This window comes from Mesoplodon bidens (genome assembly GCF_964165515.1).
Source record: "Mesoplodon bidens genome assembly, chromosome: 4".
Classification (NCBI taxonomy): domain Eukaryota; kingdom Metazoa; phylum Chordata; class Mammalia; order Artiodactyla; family Ziphiidae; genus Mesoplodon; species Mesoplodon bidens.
The window spans coordinates 91,234,938-91,256,744 of NC_138160.1; the positions used below are offsets into that span (position 1 = coordinate 91,234,938).

At 39.5% G+C, this 21,807-nt stretch overlaps 1 protein-coding gene across 1 annotated transcript in view; it reads left to right on the top strand.

Moving 5' to 3' along the window:
- MAN2A1 (mannosidase alpha class 2A member 1) overlaps positions 1–19,375 on the top strand; it is a 160,248-nt gene extending 140,873 nt beyond the window's left edge. Inside the window, exons 20-22 of the mRNA XM_081230853.1 lie at positions 6,795–6,989; positions 17,067–17,177; positions 18,805–19,375. Coding sequence (XP_081086979.1) covers positions 6,795–6,989; positions 17,067–17,177; positions 18,805–18,957 — 459 coding nt within the window. The 3' untranslated portion in view covers positions 18,958–19,375. The remainder of the gene's footprint in view (positions 1–6,794; positions 6,990–17,066; positions 17,178–18,804) is intronic.
- The last annotated feature ends 2,432 nt before the right edge of the window (positions 19,376–21,807 follow it).

A 21,807-nucleotide genomic window follows, 5' to 3' on the forward strand; every position in this document is an offset into this window, starting at 1 on the left:
TTTACTTGTCTGCTTTCTTGTTCAGTTTTCATTACTCAAAGCAAAAATCAGCATTCCATGTAAAAGCGTCTGGCAAAAGCTTGGTCGGACATGAACCAACCTGACAGTATACTCCTTCAGGTGGCAGAAAAGGTATCTCAGAGTCCCCCATAGACTGCTGACTACCCACCTCAGATGGCCCTGGACATGGCCCTTTTTCACTTACTCTGCTTTTCATCTTTCCACACTAACCATTTCAGATCTTTTCTACTCTTTTCAGCCAGTGGCCTCACCATCCACTGTGTAGAGAGAACAGCCATTCATAGGGCTCTCTGTTCTAGATACCAAGCATCTGCTCCCACCTTGTCCTTCTTCCCTTGTGTTACCTTCCTTTCCTCGTAGCCCAGTCCCTCCAGTGTCCTTGGAACTGACCCCAGTCTCCCTCCTGAGGATCCTTTTGTTAATCATCCTCCCTCCTTCCCCGTCCCTGCTTCTCATAGGCTATCAGTTGGCTTTTAAATGCTCTTCGTTTTCTTTCATGAAAAACAAAAACAAAAAACAGCCCTCACTCAGACTCTCATTTCCGTTTCCCCTACACTATCTCCTCTACCCGCACTGAGCCAGAGATGATGAGGTGAGTTTGTGTCCTCACCTCCCTCTCACACTCAGTTCATTTCAGTCTGGTTTGAGCCCCCATCATATGCTCTTGCCAGTGTCACTAGATCCAGTGGATGTTTTCAGTTATCATCTTACTTCACCTTTCAACAGCATGTGACGCTGACCATTGTCATATCCTAAAACACTGCATAGCGAGGGCTTCCATGGTTCCCTACTTACTTGGTTTTCCTCCTGCCTCTGGGGTAGTTCTTTCTCTGTCTCTCTCATAGCTGTTTATTCAGCCATTAAATATTAGAGTCCTCAAGGCTCGGCCCCAGGCCTTTTCCTTTTCTCATTTTGTATGGTCTTCCTCTGCGTCAATTGGAACCCACAAATACAAGCCCTCAGCTTCGGTTTCACTTCTCACCTCCAGACCCATCTATCTGCGTGCTTCCTGGCATTTCTTTCTACATTTTTAAGGGCATCTCAAGCTTAACATATCCAATATCATTCTTGTGATCTCCCCCCAACACCTGTCCCTTTTCCAGTGTTCCCTCTCTTGATAACTAGCACCACCTTCCATCCAGTCCAGACGCCTAGGAGTCATCTCTGATAGACACTTCTCCTGTGCTTGCTCTCTTCTCACAGCAGAGTCATCACCAGTGCTTGGCTATCTCATTGCCTAAATATTTCAAATCTATGAACTTGATTACTTCAGCGACTCTAATCTAAACTAGCATCATGTGTTTCCTGGAGGTAGCCTATACACATCCACTCTTGTCTCTTCTTTCTGCCATATCTGTTTTTAACCCAGCAAGCAGTGTTTTTTGTTTTTTCAAAACCAAATCTGTCCTCCCTGTGCCCTGCTTAACCCCACTATGTCTTCTCATTGCTCTCAATATAAAAGCCAAATCCTTACCATAGCCCACAGATCTCCTCGTGGTATGGGCCCCGCCTGTCCCCCATCCTCATCTACATGGCTTTCCCTGTTTCTGCTCTGGGCCAGCTGGTTTTTCTTTCAGTCATAAATATTTCCCATGCACCCAGCGCTCACAGCACCTTTGCACACGCCTTTCAATCTCTCTGCCCAACGACTCTTAGTAATAGTTCAGATCAGAGCCTACATCATCAACTGCTTCAGCTTGACCAGGTCAAATCCCCTTCTGTGCTCCCTCAGAACCATGCATCTCTCCTTTGTGTTTGTGTGATTATGTGATCCTTGTTTTTCTCCTCTTTTGGACCGTAAACTCACTGGGAGTAGGGGTTATGTCTCTCTCTGCTTCTAGGATTATTCCTAGCAGAGCAAGCACCCAGTGTATGTTCTGTGAATGAATACACAAATGCACAAATGAATGAGCTGTGATAGCGCATTGCACCACTGTATTTATCGCAATTACTGCTTACTGCCTTGTCACCATATGCATGTTCTATTCCCCCTACTAGATTCTACGGACTTGTCTATTTCATTTGCATGTGCCCCACAGGGCCTCCTTGCCTGTGGTAGGCATTCTATAAATAAAATACTAGTTGATTGAATGAAATGGCAACAGCTAATTAAGGCAAAGAGTTCTCCCAGTATTTAGAATCTTTTAGGAAAAGATTTTAATATCCATTTTAGATGTCAAGATTTATACCAGTTCTTGAGACTCATGGTTTAAATCAATTACTGATAAGAGCTTAGTTTTAGGATTAAAACTTTATATAAAAATCATTGTCTGAGTGCTGGCAGCTACTATCTTTTGCTCCTCCTGAAGTGTTTCTGGCTTTGACGATTTTTCTCTCTGTAGACACTAATTTACAAAACTTCTGTTAACTATGGCAATAAAAATGTTCATGTCAGATCTATAAAGCTTTCACTTAGAAGTTAAATAATTTGTTTACTCTCATTCAGAACTCTTTGGGTAGTAATTGATTCAAATTTTACTCAAAGTTTTTATAATCCTGTGTTGGTTAAATTTTTCTTTTGCTCAACTATAAATTCTTGGGCTTAAATCAATAGTTTCTTTTAAATAAGAAATGAACTAGAGAAGAGAAAATACATTTTAATTTCTAGTGAAATTGATTAAAAGACATTTGGTTAAGAAATGTTAATATGTCATCATGTAACTTAAATTTTCTAGAAAGTGTCTTTATTTTCTACTCAGACTTATGACTAAAATATCAGTGGTAGAAACTGAGGTGGGGAGACACTCCCTGGAAGGGAACGCATTTTAGTGGGAAGCTTTGAGCCTCATGGGAATAATCCTGGATGACTAAATGAAAGCGTCCTGTTCTTGAGCGTTCTGCAGAGAGGCAGTGAGAACAAGACTGGAATGATAAATAATTGCTGGGAGAGGTATAAATGCCCAGTGAAGCACTGTGGCTCTGTGAGGTTGACTGTCATCCATGGGAATAATGCTCAAGCCTCAGCAGAAATGGAAAATAGGAACTGTCTTATCAGCATTACTCTTCAGGGTTTGTTTCTTTGACCCTTACTTCCTACACCCTTTCTGCTGGCGACTAGTATAATAGTAAAGGGGGCGTTGAACTAGGAAGTGTTCGTGTTACAACTGGGTCGTTTTACCTCTGGATACCAGTTCTTTACATATAAGGAAAGGAGGTTGGAGAGATCAGCTAAAAACTCAAATGCTGACAGGGCTCAGGGAAGTGATGGCATGAGGGAAGTTGGTCAGGTTTTGAGGGCAAATGCTTACGTTAGGTGATCAGAGGGTCTGTGGTGAACATGAGGATGGACACATCCCACTTAGGAGCCACAGCTCAGCCCTAGATGATGTTTCCACATGAGAATGTGGGGACCCAGTGTGACTTCATTTTCCAGTGTTTGGGGTAAAAAAAAAGTTATCTGTTTGGGGGAGTTTTTGTTATTATTGCTGTGTTGATGATTTTAATGTGAAATCTCTTGGATTTTTTTCTTTTTTTGAGAGGTGGCTGAAAAACAAACAACTTTTTAATACCATACAGAGCTACCAAAGCATGTCTAATAAGCCAGCTTGGCCCATATACTACTAAGCTTCAGCTCTGCGCTAAATGATATTTATCTCTAAATCTTACAGGTCTACATATTTTCATTCATTCTCTCTCCTCCCTCTTTCTTTTTACCCCATCCTTCCCCCTACAGTAATTTTCTCTCTTTCATTTATATTGCATTGCTTGTTAATGTAATAATTAATAAATTAATTAATCATCAACAAACATTTATCAAGTTCTCACAGTGTGTCAGGTCATTCTGAATAAACAAAGGTGACTAAAAAAACGATCTTTTTCTTAATAATTTAGCAGGTTTTGATGTAGACAAAATGGAAACCTGTGACGTTTAGGAATCAGAGAACTCATCTGGGCTTAATGAAGGGCACGAAGGAGCCTGGCAAGAAGTTCTGACTTATGAAATAAGGGCTGAAACCCAATAGAGAAGATCGCAACTTGATGTGGTTTGGATCAGAATGTGCTAGAAACTCTTTTTAATGTTGAACGGGATGCACGGAGAAAACCAGACCTGTACAGTCTAAAACCTTCCAACCTACAAGAAACCAAATAATGTTTAGAGTAGTTTATTAGTTACTATAAGGCTGGGAAATTCATTTATAGCTTAAACAAACATGTAAAATTTCCTATAGCAAATATATTTTATAAACTTTGGGTTTATCATCAGGGTTATGGTTAAAAAATTAGTGATAGCTCCACAGTTAAATATCTTGCTAGCCCCTTACTGCTATAAATATGTTCAGAAAGTGTGATGGCGCTCTCCCTGAGACTTTGCCACACCCGACTTGGTCAGCGTCCAGCAGTGTTACTTGTTCAAGGAGCTCTTCTGACACCAAACCACAACTCTTATATAAACTTCTCTTTTTTATCTTGCTTAGGAGACAATAAATAGCACAGTTCTTGAATGCTGAAAGTGCTTACATTCATGGCATTGTATCATGTGACAAGATTTTTCATTAACATGTTTTCGAGTCTGCATCTTGGTTTTTTTAATCCCAAACAAGTTAAAGGATGAGGCTTATACTTTTGATTCCAAAGGGAGCTTTGTTTCTTCTAAAAGGTTGGGAGGATGTCTGGGGTGGCAGTTCCTAGCACAGGTCTGCAGCGCGGTGTGGGACTGACTATGTGACAGTCACCTGGGGGGCTTTTAACTTTACCTTCCCAGGGTCCCACCCCAGGAGATTCTGATTCAGTAGATTTGGGTTCGGGTCCTGGGATCTATGTTTTCTAAAAGTTCCCCAAGCGATTCTGATGTATGGTCAATGTGGGGAAGCACTGAAGGTCAGAACTGATTTGGGTTTGGAGGAATAGTAAATATGCACATCACTGCTACTAAGGTATAGATAATCTATCAAGAAGTACCCTACCTACTCACTGAAGCGTCCCAGGATTCCTCCAAGAGCATAGGACAAAGCCAGAAAGCTTTTTCTGAATGTTTCTTGACCTAGAATGGACCTAATGCCTCCGGAATCTGATAAGGCAGGTGTTTTCCTGGCTTAAAAAGCTTTTATCTTTTATTACTCAAAAGTGATTTTGTCAGCAATCCTGACCCAGATTATGAAGTCCTTTGATCTTTGAGTACATTTAAAGCTTCTTGTTGAAAATGTTCCCTCTCTCTTCATGTTATTCTACAAGCTGCATTAAATTTCAATATTGCTGAAGAATATTATTTTATATGCTTTATTTAATCTTTCCTTAAAAAAAAGGAATGTGGAATGGATAAAATTTTTTAACAACTCTTTTTATACCTAATATTTTTTTGTCAATATCTTAATATTGTAGTGTCCCTCTGTTGCCTTTAAAATTTTTTCTTTTCTCTCTTCATAGTCTGAATTATAATGATATCTACAGTTTGCTGCTGGCAAGATGCTCCTCACTCTTTGCTACCACCCTCTGTTCAATGCTAATCTGACATTCTGAATTTTAAGCTCTGTATCTTCTGTAAATCTTATCTTTTCACACAGATAAGTAGCCAGACCTTTTATTTGAGCCCTCTATTAAAAATATGCAAAATCAGAAGAGATCAGTGAAATAGTCATTTCAAAAAATAAGATATAAAATTAAATTTTCTCTAAATGTTGCTGGTGATCAAAAGACCTTTCTACATAAATTATGTTTTCTTCTTAGTGCTTTTCTGTGTCTGCTTTTACACCTTAGGCATTATTGGTTAAGGTTCTACTTAGTCATTGATTTAATTAATTGTATATGTCATCTACCATATGTATATCCCTAGTTCTGGTAGATTTACTTAATGTTTGAACATGCTGAAATACTTGGCTATAAGCATACACCATAGCAAAGACTAAAGTATTTTAAAATTATACTGAATAATTGTGTACCATGTAAATGTGTGATAACTACTCTATAACATATATAGTAGTTCCTATTTTTGGAATAAAGTGAAGCAACTGACAATGATTTTACCACATTTAAAGGAAACAGGTGATCTAGTTATGCTACCTGTTATTTTAAAGACTTATTTATTTTTGAGTTTTTTTAAAAAAATTGTATCATTGGGTAACATTTATGAAACATAACTTTGGATCAATACATATAACTTTACAGTCTAGTTAAGTGCATAAATGAAACCATAAGAATATGATGGGTAAAACCTGAGGGAGAAGAGATAGCATTTGACAATGTATAAGATACATGAACATCCCAACCCATTTACTTTTAGAGTTTTATGGTAGGTTGAGAAAGAATTTTCATAAAAAGTTATACCTGGGCTTCCCTGGTGGCGCAGTGGTTGAGAGTCCGCCTGCCGATGCAGGGGACACGGGTTCGTGCCCCTATCCCGGAAGATCCCACATGCCGCGCAGCGGCTGGGCCCGCGAGCCATGGCCGTGGAGCCTGTGTGTCCGGAGCCTGTGCTCCGCAACGGGAGAGGCCACAGCAGTGAGAGGCCCGCGTACAGCAAAAAAAAAAAAAAAAAAAAAAAAAAAAGTTATACCTTGTCCTAGAATGTTTGTGGAGAATGTTGTCAGGATTTTTAGTTTTAAAGCAATGGAAAAGAGATATTTCTCAACATGGGAGTTAGGTGGACACTGTTTTCTTAGAACTGAACTTGGTAATCTGCTGTGCATTGTCTAAGACTTATTTATAAAATATAATAAAATCAAAGTATTAATATATTTGTATATATTTTTCTTGTTTAAGCCCTGTCTGATAATTCAATTAATACTATAAGAACTGCAAATATATAACTCTTAAGCATTTTTGTTTTTTCTTGATAGGAAGAAGAAAAGAAGTCGGTCAGTTATCCTTCCCTCCTTAGCCACATAACTTCTTCTTTCCTGAATCATCCTATCTTTCCAATGACAGAAAAGGTCCCTGTGCCCACCCTTCAGCTGCTGGGTGAATTCTCTCCATTAATGTCATCTTTGCCTTGTGACATTCATCTGGTTAATCTGAGGACGATACAGTCAAAGGTATATCCCAAAATATATCTATAAAAATTACTTTTTGGGCCTTTCTCACCTTCTGAGATGGCCCACGCTCTGTCTGGTGGAGTGTGTTTCTCTCTAAATAAATCCACTTCTTACCTTAAAAAAAAAAAAAAATTAGTTTTTGTAGTATATTTGGTGTAAGGGGGTGGAAGGAATAAAACTGTAAATTTTACTCTGCTTCAAAGAGTGATTAAGAGGACTTCACCTTTAGGCAACATCATTGTACCTTTCATTTGACTGTTGCTCTGTAGTTTAGAGTGTTTCCTTAGACTGATTTATTTTATTCTCAGAAAAGTTCTGTGTGGTGAGCAGGTCAGGGAATATCAGCTTCTTTTTACAGATAAGGAAGCTGAGGCTGGCCTGAGGTCACATAATTAGCAGGTGGGAGAACCGGGCCTTAAGATCAGCCCTACTGGCATTTTCCATTTGTTTCTCCTTATTAGTCAGTGTTTCTCAGGAGTTAGAGAAACAGAAGGTATAGTGTGTAATTATTTCTGTACCAGAGGCTTTGTACATTCGTATCTTTTCTCCTAAAAATACCAAAAAAATCCTAAAAAACCCCAAATCTTTGCATTGAGAATCCAGCTATATAGGTGAGACATGAAAACACATCAGAGGAAGAAACAAGGGAAGATTTTATTAGGTATGGAATTTTAACACAGTTTGATTGCTTGAGTTTACCTATATGCCTACTTTTGAAGTCAGAGACTGCATTTGAAAAGAAGAAAAGATGAGAGGTTTGACATCACTTTTATGTTTTGTAAAGCTGTTTCATCTTGTGGATTGACATCCACTTAGCCAGAAATAGCGAGTGATTATGGATTCTGTAGGAAATGTCTTATATTAAATGGCCTGAGTGCGAAAAGAAGAGTGTTCATGTTGGAAGAGAGTGTAAGAGGAAAAAAATGTTTAGCTCAAGAACAAAGAACTGAAGAGAACCAAGCAAAGGAAGGATCAGTGCCTACAAATTTGGACATTTAGGGCTTTAAAACTATATGTCCAAGATAGGGAACTTACACCTGACTATGTAGGAAAATACATGTGTCTAATAATAATGAATACAAGTGAACGTTAGAGGCCTATGTGTGTATCTCTGTGTCAAAAGGGCTTGTTTGATCACATGAGTGAACTTCAGGATTTATTTCATGCCTGCTACATGACAGTTATTGCTAAAGGCACTGTGGTATAGTCATGGACTTAAACAGACAAGAGCCCCTGCCTTCCTGAAGCTTAGATTCTAATGAGGGGAGAAAAATAATTAAAGATGAAAAAATAAGAGAAACATACGTTTCATGATGATAAGTGTTATAATGAAGGGGAAGAAGGAGGGAAGGGCAGTTTTAGAAGGTGATTTGAATAGCGTGGTTGGAGAAGGCCTTGCAGAAAAGGTGATAATGGAGTAAAAATCCAAAGGAGGTCAAGGAATAAGAAACTCACGCAGATTTCTGAGGGTAGAGCGGTCGGGAAGAGTTAGGAGCAAGTGGAAGGCCTGAAGGCAGGAGATGCTGGTCAGAATGGAAGAGCCATGAAACCTGGACTGTTCTTTGATTCCTTGCTGTATCCCCCTGCCGTGAACAGAGCCTGCACCTAGTAGGGGCTCAGTAACAATTTGTTGGACAAGTGGATCTTGTGAGTGTTCTCTTTAGGATTCTGCTACGGTCTTTTGTGGGTCTACTTTTTGACTCAGGGAAAGAACGCACTAGAGATGGGCAGCCTCCTTGAGGTAACCTGTCATTAATTCATGGGCTAAAGAGAATGAAAGGATAGGGTGGAGACACCAGACTCTGAGCCTCAGGCTGCCACCTCGGGGCATGGATAGTAGAGGACATTAGTGAGCTGAGGGATCCAGGGGCTTCTGGGGTCCATGGCGACCATGGAGAAGTTTTAGCCTCACTTTTAGATGACTCTTTCCCATGATTATTTTCGGAAGCAGCACCAGCTGACTCTAGAATTGGTGAGTGTAGGGTTTTACCCTCCAAGGTTTTCGCTTGTTTTCCAGATCACCTCTTTTTTGTGATTACCTGTTCCTTTCATTCTTCCTGCTGTTGGCTAGCTTCCTGTGATACAAATCTAATCACTTTCGGGATTAAAAATCCCATTGCCAGGCTTCCCTGGTGGTGCAGTGGTTGAGAGTCCGCCTGCCGATGCAGGGGACTCGGGTTCGTGCCCCGGTCCGGGAAGATCCCACATGCCACGGAGTGGCTGGGCCCGTGAGCCATGGCCGCTGGGCCTGCGCGTCCGGAGCCTGTGCTCCGCAACGGGAGAGGCCACAGCAGTGAGAGGCCCGTGTACAGCAAAAAAAAAAAAAAAAAATCCCATTGCCTACAAAGTTGATTTAGACCCTTGGGCATTCAGTCCCTCTGCAGTCTGGCCTCACTGGCTGTAGCCACCTGGCTTCCCATTGCCCTTCTCACCTTTGGAAGGTGAACCACCTTCACTCCCTGCTGGCTGCGTGACTGCTGACTCAGCTACCATTTATAAAATGGGCCTGATATCAGATATGCCTGTTTCAGGTCTAGTATGAGAAACAGATGAAATAGTGCTGTGAGAGCCCTTTGAAACAGAAGTGCTTTGTAGACATACACTGTTATCCTGGTGATGCTTACAGTACATGCCAACGCAGGTGCAAACTGGAGTTTTAGCAGATGGAATAAAAGCAATTTAACAATTTGACCAGGAAGAATAAAGACTGAAATGCCTAACCATAGGCATAGGTTAATGCCTAACACGTGATCAGAACTAAATATTTGGGGCTTTTTTGCATTATCATATAAATTGGTGCCAGTTCTATGTTAGTCTTTGACTCTTAGCACGTATTTCTAACGGTTGTTCAAAAACTTACCAGTACAATTATACTCCAGTAAAGATGTAAAAAAAATAATAATAAATAATAAAATTGCAGGGGGGAAAGAAAAAACTTACCAGTAACCCGAAGGGATACTTTAAAGAATTGCTCTCTGTCCCCTAACCTCTGATAATAGGAAAGTAATCATTGAAGGAAGCTAATGTAGGTATTCATTCAAAGAAAGCTTGATACTTAAAAGGTGTCAAGTGTAATTCCATGATTATACTAAAAGAAAGACAAAAATAACTCAATCCAGAAGCCAGAGCTAATCATTTTGGATTGTGTTCTTGTTTTTTTGTGTGCTGGCAGCTTCCAGCATACAATAATGAGTTGTTCATTTAGAGACTGCAGTGCATTTTTCCCATTGAAATTATGTAAACAGAGGTGTTGGCTGCTTCCAAGAGAGACTAGAGGTCTACATTGGCCTATGTCTGAGTAAGCATTTTCCTAACCATCACCTCACAGTATTTCCATGAGAAAAGTGTCTGAGGACCCCCTTGACATGATAAGGTCACATCTGTCTTCCCTTCTGACCTCCCCCATCAGCTGCGTAACAGAGGACACCTCTGCTTGCCCATGCCCAGGCTGCTGTCTGAAGGTTCCTCAGTTCTAAGCCTCAGTCTCCCTCACTCCTTGTGGAGAAAGGAGTTATGGGCTCAAGCAATAGTGAGAGAAGCAAGGTGGGGGCTGGAAGTTTGCTAACCACTGAGCTGGTTCAGCATTTCGAGCTATCATTCTCCAAGTCACTGTGTCCAGATCACACTGAGGAGATTTTTACAAGAAGAGACTTTTACAAATTCCCTCATCTCTGAGATTCTGATTCTGTAGGTCTGGTGTGGAGAGCTTAGGAATCAGTAATTTTTAATAACTCTCCTCATGATTCTAGAAATTGCTGAGTTATCACCATTGGCTAAATTAGGAAAGTAAGGGTTAGAGAAATTAAATGATTAAAATTAAATGACAGTAAGCAGTAAATGACAGAATCAGGAGCCACATCCAGGTCTTCTGAACCTGGGTGCTGAACGTAGCCTCAGAGGATGATATTTAACCTTTTAAGACTTACCAAATCTGTTCTCAAAGTCCAGTTTCTCAGGGAAAAAAAAGAAAAAGAAAAAAAAGTCCAGTTTTTCAGAAATTGTTCTATATTGCTAGATGAGTTTATTTTTACGTAGGCATCTCTTGCTTTTCTAGTTTATAAATTTTCTGGAAAAAAATTAATTATATGTCATATATTTGTAGTCAGATGAAGAGGGAAACAAACATCTCTTAAAACCCTGCCTCAGGGCTTCCCTGGTGGCGCAGTGGTTGGGAGTTCGCCTGCCGATGCACAGGACACGGGTTCGTGCCCCGGTCCGGGAAGATCCCACATGCCGCAGAGCAGCTGGGCCTGTGAGCCATGGCTGCTGAGCCTGCGCGTCCAGAGCCTGTGCTCCGCAACGGGAGAGGCCACAACAGTGAGAGGCCCGCGTACCGCAAAAAAAAAAAAAAAACCCTGCCTCATAGCTGTATGGCCCAGCATGCTCCAGCCTCTGTCTAGGAATTTAAATGTTAGCCTTCTCATCCTATATGCCTGGCCTCCAACTCTCTTCTCTTTATCACCCTCTTTTCTTGCACTATCAACAGTTTGAGATACAAAAAGAAGCTTCTATAAAGATTTGAAAACTGGGGAATAAGAGTACCACTCAAGTGCACTGAACGGGAAAACCATGTCATTGGGAAAGGGTAGTGATTTAGGGAGAAGAGAGCCTTGGTAGAGAGGATGCTGGGAGAATCTCATGGGAGGATGGATCATGGGTCAGGCTACAGTGAAAGGTTCAGCCTGGAATGCTGACATTCCAGAGATGAGGAGGAACTTGATTAAGCTGTTCAGCTAGGCTCCATGGAGCCATTCTGCCTTGATGTTTTGAACAGTGATATATGTTTCAACTTTTTTTGCAGATTGTTTCTACTGCTCTTATGTTTAGATATATTTTTACTTAATTTATTTTTAGATATTTATCTTTATATCTATACTCTCTATCTATAGCTATGTATTACATTTAACTCTTCACTCTGTATGGAATTTATTTTGATTTGTGCTTAACTGTTTCTTACAAATAGTTAACCAGTCATTTCAACATCAGCACCACTTACTGAATAAGATTTTCTCTCTCAACTTGTTTATACCACCCCCTCCTTTTCTTGTAAGAGGCAGTTTAAGGTTTTACTTTATTTTGCCCTTCTTATAAGAATTCATTGGTGCTTTATTGATCCCTCTAGCTTCTGGAAAGGTGAAAATTGTGGGGAAAAATGTCCTTTGTTGTACATATCTGAGAACAACTATTCACCTTCCCCTTTCTTTCTGTCATGCTATCTTGTTGATTAAAACAGGATAACTGTTATTGACATTTTAACGAGTGCCCTGGAAAATGAATTTCTACTGGTTATTTCCTGTCTCAGGACTTATAACACAGTGTGAGATTTTCTAACCTTCCCAGCTGCCAGAATGCACTGAAATATGAGTGTCGTTTGGCATTTTCAAAGAATCTGGGCAAGTTGGAGAAATTTTCCCGCCAGGTGTTTAGCTATGCCTTTATCTGTGTACAACTTACACATCCTCTGAGAAGGGTGGGGTCACATTCTTCTTGGAGAATCTGGTCAAAGTTACAACCCCTCTCTTCCTCAGAAATAACGTGTGTACGTATGCTGTTTACCACAGTTTCCAGGCGTTACAGATTTGTGACCCTCACTTTTCTAAGGAGCAAATCCAGCTTCTTTTGGTGTGAGATGCGAGTAGCTCAGCTCTCACATTTTGCAGAGTTCTCAGCCACCTCAGGAGAGGAACATTTGGCTCTTCCTTTTCTTAGAAGAGACTGTCATATGTGTGTGTAATTTTCAGAATGACTTTAAATCCTGTTTCCAAATGGTATGAGTGGATAGGTGGGAGGCTTGTAGATGGATAGAAATGATAGTTTCTAAACCTTTCTTTCTGAATATGTTTTGGTAAATCACGGTTTTAGCTCTGTTGGAACCATTAATGAATACTCCCTTTTTCCAGCCTCTGATCCGAGGGGTGATCTCCTTTAGTTGATAGCCTTTCATTATATTAAGTCAAAAGCAATCCTCCTCTTTGCCCTCCCAGCTCAGTATCTCTGAGCACGGTTCCACAGCTAGAGCAAAGGCAAGAGAATGTAGTTGTGAAAGTACAGACTTGGGAGTCAGACCACCTAGGTTTGAGTACATTCCCTGTACTTGCTGGCTGGGTGTCTTAGAGCAAATCTCTTAATTCTCTGAGTCCCAGTTTCCTCACGACTAACAAGGCAATGGTAATAGTACCCACCCTAGAGATGTTCTGAGAGGATTAAATGAGTTGATGTTTGTAAAGCATTTAGAGAAGCATCTGGCATGTAGTAAGCACTAAGTGCTTAACAAATAAAGGTTCTCAACTGCGATCATTCAGTCATAAGCAGTTGTGATTGTTACTAATAATGAAGTGAAAATCTTGGCACTGTTTTTTTTTATAAATTGGAGATGGTTGAAGTGTATTGCCAAAGTAAATCTTGATGTCACTGTGATGTGTATTCCTTATATAGTTTATTACTGATTCCTCAGATTTTCCAAAACAACGTACCTAGAAGTGTCTCCATGCCAGGCATTACCCTGAGTGCTTTACGTGAGCCTTATTTAGCTCTCATGACAACACTGTGGAAGTAGGCACTATTTGGGCCCCATCTTGTGGAAGAGAAAACTGACTGACCTAGGGATGGGGTAACTTTCCAGGTCACACAACCAGTAAGCGGCGGTGCTGGGAGCCACACCGCAGTGAGCCTGACTCCAGATCTCCCTACTCAGAACCTTATACTGCCTGGGAAGACGAGGGGAGCACCAGTGCTAAAAATGTTAGGGAACACACTGCCTGTTTTCTTCTTGTCTACTCAGTAATGATGGGACACCCGTAGAAGGGTTCACCAGCCATTGATGGGGAAAGGTCATGAAGGGCCATTGTAAAGTCATTACTGATAATTGCACTTTGAGTATGAGAGGGAATGTTTTGTGATAGGGGTGTTCCTGTACCTTTAAAGAGAGCAATACACCTTGTATATCATCTCAACTACTTCAAAGGTTGTTGCAAGATGAAATGAGTTAATCCATGAAAAGCATTCTGTACATGACTGGCGCACAGCAGGTGCTCAATAAGTGTTAGCTTATTGTCCTCCCTGTTATTGTCCTCCCTGTGGTGGATCCTCAAAGGGGTTCATCACGAGTCTAACCTAGTTTCCTGAATTTTCAGAGGATAGACTCAGTCACTTAACTGGTTCGTGGTGGAACCAAACCTTGCCTCCAGTCTAGCTTTCTCTGAGCCTGATGGCTTCATTTGGTAAGCCAGATCACCTTCCCCCCTAGTCCCCCCAGTTGCTGGAGACATTTCATAGGCCCCCCCCTTAGTCTGGGAGCTAGATGTTGGTTTATCCCCTGAAATAAGTTCTACAGTGGATTTTCCTGGTGCAACTTGGGAACATCCAAGCAGGGATTCAGTCTCAATGATGATCTGAACTGTTTTACAAAGACACTTCATTTGAAGCTCACCTAGCACAGTGCTTGGTGCAATTTCAAAATTTGTAAGTTTTCTTCCCCACACCCTCCCCTTCTTTTCTGAGGTCTGGATGCTACTAATGTGTTAATGAATATAAAAACAGGTCTTTCAAAATTTGTTTACTCTCCTAGAGTATATAGTGTGACTACTTGAAGGTATCTGTTTTCCTGTACACATATTCAAGTTAAATTCATAGTTTCCCTACCTTGAAAAACAGTTTTCTTGGAAATAAAATGTCTAGACAGGCTTTGAAACTGAAAAACTGCTGCTTTGCCTCAGGTATTTTTGCTTGAAAACTGATACTTTCATGAATACTTGATTTTTAAAACTTATGCAAGATGAATGCCACTTCATTTGGTGTTTTAGTCCTTATGAATAGTGATACAGTTTTGGTTTTGAGAGAAAGTAAAACTTTTTCCCATTGGTGAAAATTAATTTTTATGACTTTAATCTCTACTTTTGTATTGTTTGTTTAAATCTCTTATCGAATTCAATGGCAGAATTCCAAAAGTGTTTCCCTTCCCAATTTTTTGTCACCTTCAGTCTGCTAAAGGCCTTAAATATTCATTATTCAAGAACAAATGTGTTGCAGGAATTTTAGCAATGCCTGCTTATCAGTGTTTTTTTAAGGATGGTCTAGTGAGTTAAGATGGCCAGATGCTTTAGGTTAATAGTGATAAGTGCTTTTGGAGTCTAATTAAGAGGGCATCTAATTTGTGAATTTGAATCAGGGTTCTGTTATGATTTTGGTGTATAATTGTGGACATATAATTTGGAGCCTCCCTGATTCCTTAGCTACAAAGTTATGATGCCAATAAAAGAAATTTGTGAATGAGAAGTTAAATGAGAATATTGTTTAATTTGTAACTATTATGAAAATTATCACTATTTATTTGATGGATGATGTTGATAGAAACAATAACAATATACTGAGGGCGTCCTCTGCTCCAAACCCTAGGCTAAGTCCTTGTTACGCTATTTCATTTCATTTCATCTCTCTCTCTCTCTTTTTTTTTTTATGGTAAAGGAAAAACTGTTTTGCTGAAATCAGGAGCTAGTAAATTGCAGAACTAAGATACAGGTCTTAGGCTGTCTGACTCCCAGCCCAGATTCTGAACCATTCATTTCTACAGCTTCTTAGCTAGCACATTCTGTCCTATAAGCTGGGCTACCTTACATAGTATTTTCAATGGGTTAACCCACACCATGACTCCATGAAGGAGGTAGACATGCATTAGCTCCATTTTACAGACAAGGAAACTGACATTTAGGAAGAATAAAGGACTATTCCAAGGTTTCACAATTGGCACAACTATTATCCTTCTGTATATAATAAATAAAGGGTTTTCTTATGTGCTCTTTTAGTGCCATTTTGGGACTGTGAAATTGTTTGAAATTTCATTAGAAATCTCTATCATATGATTTCAACCTACTGTGTGTATCATGTGGTCCTGTGATGACTCACAGAATCCCTTAAATGACTTTTTTCTCTCCCTTCAAACAAAATTTCAGCAGTACCACTGCAAAATACCAGTGTAAAATGTCATAAAACAGGTTATTCCAGCCAACAATCTGAGGTGAGGACAGCTTTAAGTTGTTCAGTCACATTAAAATCAAATCAGTGATGGGAATGCTGGCAGCTATTCAGAAAAGATGTCTCTGTAGCACATTAAAAATTTTATGCCCTAGTAAGGATGATTAAGAACATGGGCATATTCATATCTGTGGCCACAAAAAAGAAAAAGGGACCAATTTCGTCACAGTGTCAGTGCCAAGCAGCACATGACTCTCCTTGGAATAAATATGCATTTCTTAACTTTTCCAAGGATTTTTAATTCAGTTTATTTATCATAAACATTTTCCCAGTTTAGAAAACATAAAATTTATTAAATAGTTGTAATTTTAAATATTCAAGGACTTGAAGCATTGTGACATTGTTACTTAAATGGGTACAAGAAATTTTATTGCAAGAAAATGTATACTGATCCCTGTAGCTGACTTGTCATGTTTAGTATTTTCCTTTTTGCCTGCACAAGAAGAATAGCTTCTGTAATGTGAATTTAAATGATATATCAATCTAATAAATGTGGTTGGCTTAGCAAGTGATAAGCATAACTAATTCAATTTAAATGCCTCTTATATAAAAATAATGAACCAATACATTAAAGATTAAAAATGTTAATGCAATTAGCAAAAATTAGTATTCAATGAAGAAGCATGTTTCAGTTTTAAGATGGATGATATATCATTCAATGACAAGATAAGGACCAAATTCAGGTATACTTTATTCATTTGATGGATTTATTAAAAATAAATTAAAATAAAATGCTTTATTTGAAGAAACTTTGATAAAACGGTATATAATATGTGGGTGGAAGGTAACCCACGTCCTCAGGAACTATGGAGGAAACCAAGACTTGAGTGACTTAACAGGGACTCTTAGAACATAATATCACCTGACTCCTTGTGGGAGGGAGTGTAGCGGGGGCGGGGGGGGTGCACAGTGAGCATGGAACCTAAATGGAAATGGATTTGCCTGAATTCACTTTTTAATAAAACGAGCATTTGTGGTTTGGGGACACTGACATCAAGGGTATGCAATTGTGTCACCGTGGCATGTTGGCGCTCTGCTCATTTGCAGGTGGATGGCAAGCATTCCAATGAGGCAGCCTTGATCCTACACAGGAAGGGGTTTGATTGCTGCTTCTCTAGCAGAGACACGGGGCTGCTTTGTTCCACTACCCAGGGAAAGGTGAGCTGAAAGCTTATTTTTGCTTGTTGAATTAGTGTGCTTTGAAATCCTTACTTTCTGCAGATAATCTTGACAATGAGATGTTTCATTGCCTCTTCACTGACTCATTCCCCTCAACTTCAAATTAGTTCAAGTTTCCCCATCTTAAGAAAGCCCTTTCTCAATGTTCAGTCTCTTCTCCTTGTCACCATCAAAATGCATAGGCAAACATGTACACGTTTGAAGGCAGTGCCCTCATCGATTCTTAGGCCTTCCATTTCCAACCTGCATAGCACCTTCTTCCTGCCCACCCCTCCATTTCCACCTCTCTCAGACATGCTCATGTATGATCCAGTTCAGCGGTGGCAAACCCAAGTCCTACAGGGGCCAAGGCAAGTTTTACAGTAACTAAAGTGGGGTGCTGGCTTGCAGTATGGGAAGAGAGGGAGCAATGAGACTGGCCAGTGGCATAACTCAACCAAAGACCCCAGGGCAGCTGTACTTAGCTCCAGTCAGTTGTTTCCCCAGGGGAAAGATGCAGGGCTAGATCTTCTGATTAAGCAAGATTTGCATATGAGTCCACACTCTGCAGACCAAACAGATCCTCAGACTGACCACTGCTTGGTGGCTGCGCATTTCTGGCTTCAAGTTGGTCTTGCTGACAGTTCTCATCAGAGAACTCTCCTTGGAAGCAAATGAACCTCCAGTCTTATGCCTGTGGCCCTGAGCTAGCTGTAACTACAAGAAGATGCTTGGGCTGATTCTAGGACACTGGCAGGTCTCCTCCAGCAAGTCAGCTTAGGGGACTCAGCTCTTCTCCAAAACCTAATAGACATAGTGTAGACCAGACTCAAGTGATTCAGTTCCAGCCCTACAAAATTAGTATGTGCATAGGATCCAAAAAGAAAAGAAAACATAGTAGGGGGGCCTAAATCTGCTTAGATAGATAAGCTTTTGCATTTCTGTTGCCTCACCCTGTATGTGGTTGGTGCTAAGAAAGCACTGATATCTTTGTTTCATTACATTTGCACTCTCCCTTAGTAGTGATGATCTGAGAATACTTGCTTGTGAACATTTGTACTCAAACATTAAGGCATTGAGTCTTTAGGTGGTTATACGATCCAGAGAGACATATTAGAATAACCTGCCAGAACTGAGGACAGTATTTTCCAAACAACCTCCCCACCCTATAAATGGGACTCACTGACATGATGGGCCTTCCTTGTGGCAGCCTGTGTCCTGTCTCCCGGCTCTTTGGGCACAGGGAAGATGGTGGAGGAGCACCACTGTTAGGGGTAAGTATTGACTGAAAGAGGATATAGATGTGTTTAAAGCTTCTTGGCCTATAGATGTCCTTTCTTTTATTGAAAAAATGGCCCCTGCACCTGATGTGTTCTCAAGCAACAGAAAAGGAATCCAGAGCCCATCATCCTCTCCCGTTACAGTTTCCTGTGTCTCCCTCCAGGGTTAGTCTCCACGTTCAAGTATGTAAAGGTGGATTTAATCTCCCTCCCCTTCCCCTTCTTTTTCATTAAAGGGAACTTCAAACATACTTTTCACTTTTTCTCCCACTGAATATATAGATGCGCTACTAATCTTTCTTCAGAGTTGTTCTAAACGTGCAATTTTTTTATCATTTACTTTTTAGATATTGGTACAGAAACTTTTTAACAAGTTTACTGTTGTAAGTCTCATACCTTCGTCATTATCCTTGATGCATTCACCTCCAGATGCCCGAAATATAAGTGAGATCAACTTGAGTCCCATGGAAATCAGCACATTCCGAATCCAGTTGAGGTGAACCTGGCTTTCAGATTTGGATTGGGAAGCATTGGCTTTTATACACTTCTTGGTTTGACGTGCAATAAAGAAGCACATTATTTTAGCTTCTGGCTACTGTGAGGACATGAAATCTGTGATTTTTTTTTTTAAAACCAGTACAGTAAGAGAGGGAGAAAAAAAAAGCCATGCTATAACTTTTTTTTTTTAAAGTTCCTTCCATGAACTACCATCATCAGTATGAATTGATGCAACAAACAAAGAAATGTCTAAAGACAACCTCAACAGATTGTATCTCAGGTTAAATGTTAACTAATTATATCTGTGTTGGGGGTTGTGAAGAGATTGTTGTAAGTATTCATGTTGCTGACCCTTTGTTAGTCTTACAAAAATACCCATTTTTACCAAAATGGAATAAAAAGCTGGTGGGTAATAGCTAATGGCCAAAATGGTTGCAATCATTCATACGTGTTAGAAAAATTTTATGTGTTGAAATATGTGGAAAAGTGCAATCCGTCAACCCTTATACATAGTTGACTGTGTGTTTTTCTACCACTTGTACCACTTGACCCCTCCCCTCCTACCCTTTGTAAGTATTTCCAGAAATATCAGATTTTGAATCATTCAGTAGTAGACAAAGAGGCATATTTTCATTACTTGACAGTGTGGGATAGGTGCAATTTATTCCATTGTCACTAAAATAGAAGCAATTCCATAGGTACCATGACCTCTTTTAGGTACCACAAGGTGTCTTTTTACACAGCTCATTTGAATACAGATGTTCTGAGAAGGGGTTTTCTATTTTAAAATTATCGTATCAGAATAAATGTGCCTTATTTTTTTATAAGTCTTGTTAAATCTTTTGGTGTCCATATTATGGTTGGGGGAAGGGAAGAGGCTGGGGGGAGGTGGAGGGGTGGGTACTTTCTATGACACATAAATTGTATAATTTTTGCCTGACAATGCTGGCCACGTTCTGATCTGTTTCATTAAACTTGTGGTGATGTTACTTTAAACATTTTGACTATTTGAATGTACTGAGATGTCAGAAAACAAAAGAAGGAAGAAAAATATTGTTAAGTAAAATATGCTGCTGCCAAGGAGACTGCAACGTGAAGCAAGGATTTTGTAACATGCAGAATCCACATGCTGTTTCCATTTCACAGGAGTTCACCATTTTGAAGACAGAATGCTTTAAAATAGACCCTGTTTTGAAACCCACTTACATGTAGCTCATCATAATTTATCTTATTAAAGAGTATGTTTGTTCAATGAATTCCAGACTTTTGTACATGCTAACCTCAAAGTGAAGCTCTAAACCTATGTGCCATTACAGTACTTTTGATAAAATTTATTTGGGATCATCGTGAACTTGACATTAAAATAAAAGCAACATTAGCAACATTTAGAAGATTCAGTTTTAGCATAGAAAGGATTCTTGACTATGTGCACTTCTGAAAATTCTCTTTGTGTTAACTAATAGATTTAGCATTATCTGACTTTAAACTTCCATTATACCTCCTGCCATTCCAACATCTTCATATAGAAATAAAATACAATTTCTATTTTATCATGTAGTCTGATTATCATCTGGATTTTCAGTCAAGATGCAGCTCCTAAGATTATTGTTATGTTAAATTCATAAACTTCTTTCTCCTTTAATTATTAAGGAAACAATACTAGTGTTGATCGAGATATTACAAGGGAGTAATTTCATGCAATAAACATGTACTGTAAGTTTCCTTCCTCATTTTGGGGGGATAAACAACTTTTTAAAAAAAGCCTCCTTTTGGTGGACATCTACAGATGTTAAGATTACCAGAAGCAAATCCCAGGAATGAGATCAGTATTTTCGTTGCGTCTTAAATGTAGAACCTTCCTATAGGAGTTCACTGTGTTCTGTGCTTTAAGTGGGTGTGCTTAATTGTTCTGGAATTTCTGATCAATTGAAATAAAAATATCGTGATGCAATAATAGTGGTTTTGCCACTCCCGGTTGTTTGAGATGGATCTGTCCCGTGTTTGGTTGGGGTCTTATTCAGTGTGTGTTGCCACCAGCTGCTCACAGGTAAAGCAGAAATTCTCTTTTACCAGCAAGTTTCTGCTTTTTATTTTTAGAATAAATCATCAGGGAAATGAAGAGAGGATGCTTTTGCTTTGGGTTGTGGTCAAGAACTGATTAAATAATTTAGTGTCCCCGGCACACACTAAAAATCATACACTTCAGTTGTGATCTCAGTGGCATATTTGTTTGCTTATGTTTTATTACATTTATTATTGCAGATGTTCAGTAGTTCATTACTTTCTCTTATTTTTTTCTGAAAATTTAATTTGTGGTTATAACTACAGTGTTTGAGAACTCAGCATCCTTGTTTTCTACAAATACTGATTAAAACAAAATGCTGTAAAATGTAAAACATTGTAATTACCTTCCCATGTCTTTGTTGTATTTGTGCTGAAATGTTTTCACATTCCTTTTTCTGGAAGAAATTCTTTGCTTTCATTTTGATTATGTTGCTTACCTTGAAATCAATAGGTTTTGATATTTTCTCTTGGAAGATTTTATATCTTTTTGGGAATATGTAATATATCTAATAAAAGATAAATATTATCATGTACATGGTCCTCTAGAGTAGTTCTTAAGTCCTAGTTTTTAAACAAGATATATTAAAACATTTTGAGGGGTAGGGTGGAGGTGTGAGGGCTAGTTCTTTCTTCTATTATGAATGAGTCGCTCCTTCAGTCCATTCTAATTAGAAAAGATAATTTTAGCAAGCAAGCAGGTGGGGGTGATAGTTTCACGTCTGGGTTTGGGGTCAGCTTTGAGGTTAGAGTCCAGGAACCTTCCCAGGAACGCCGTGCCTGTGGGACCT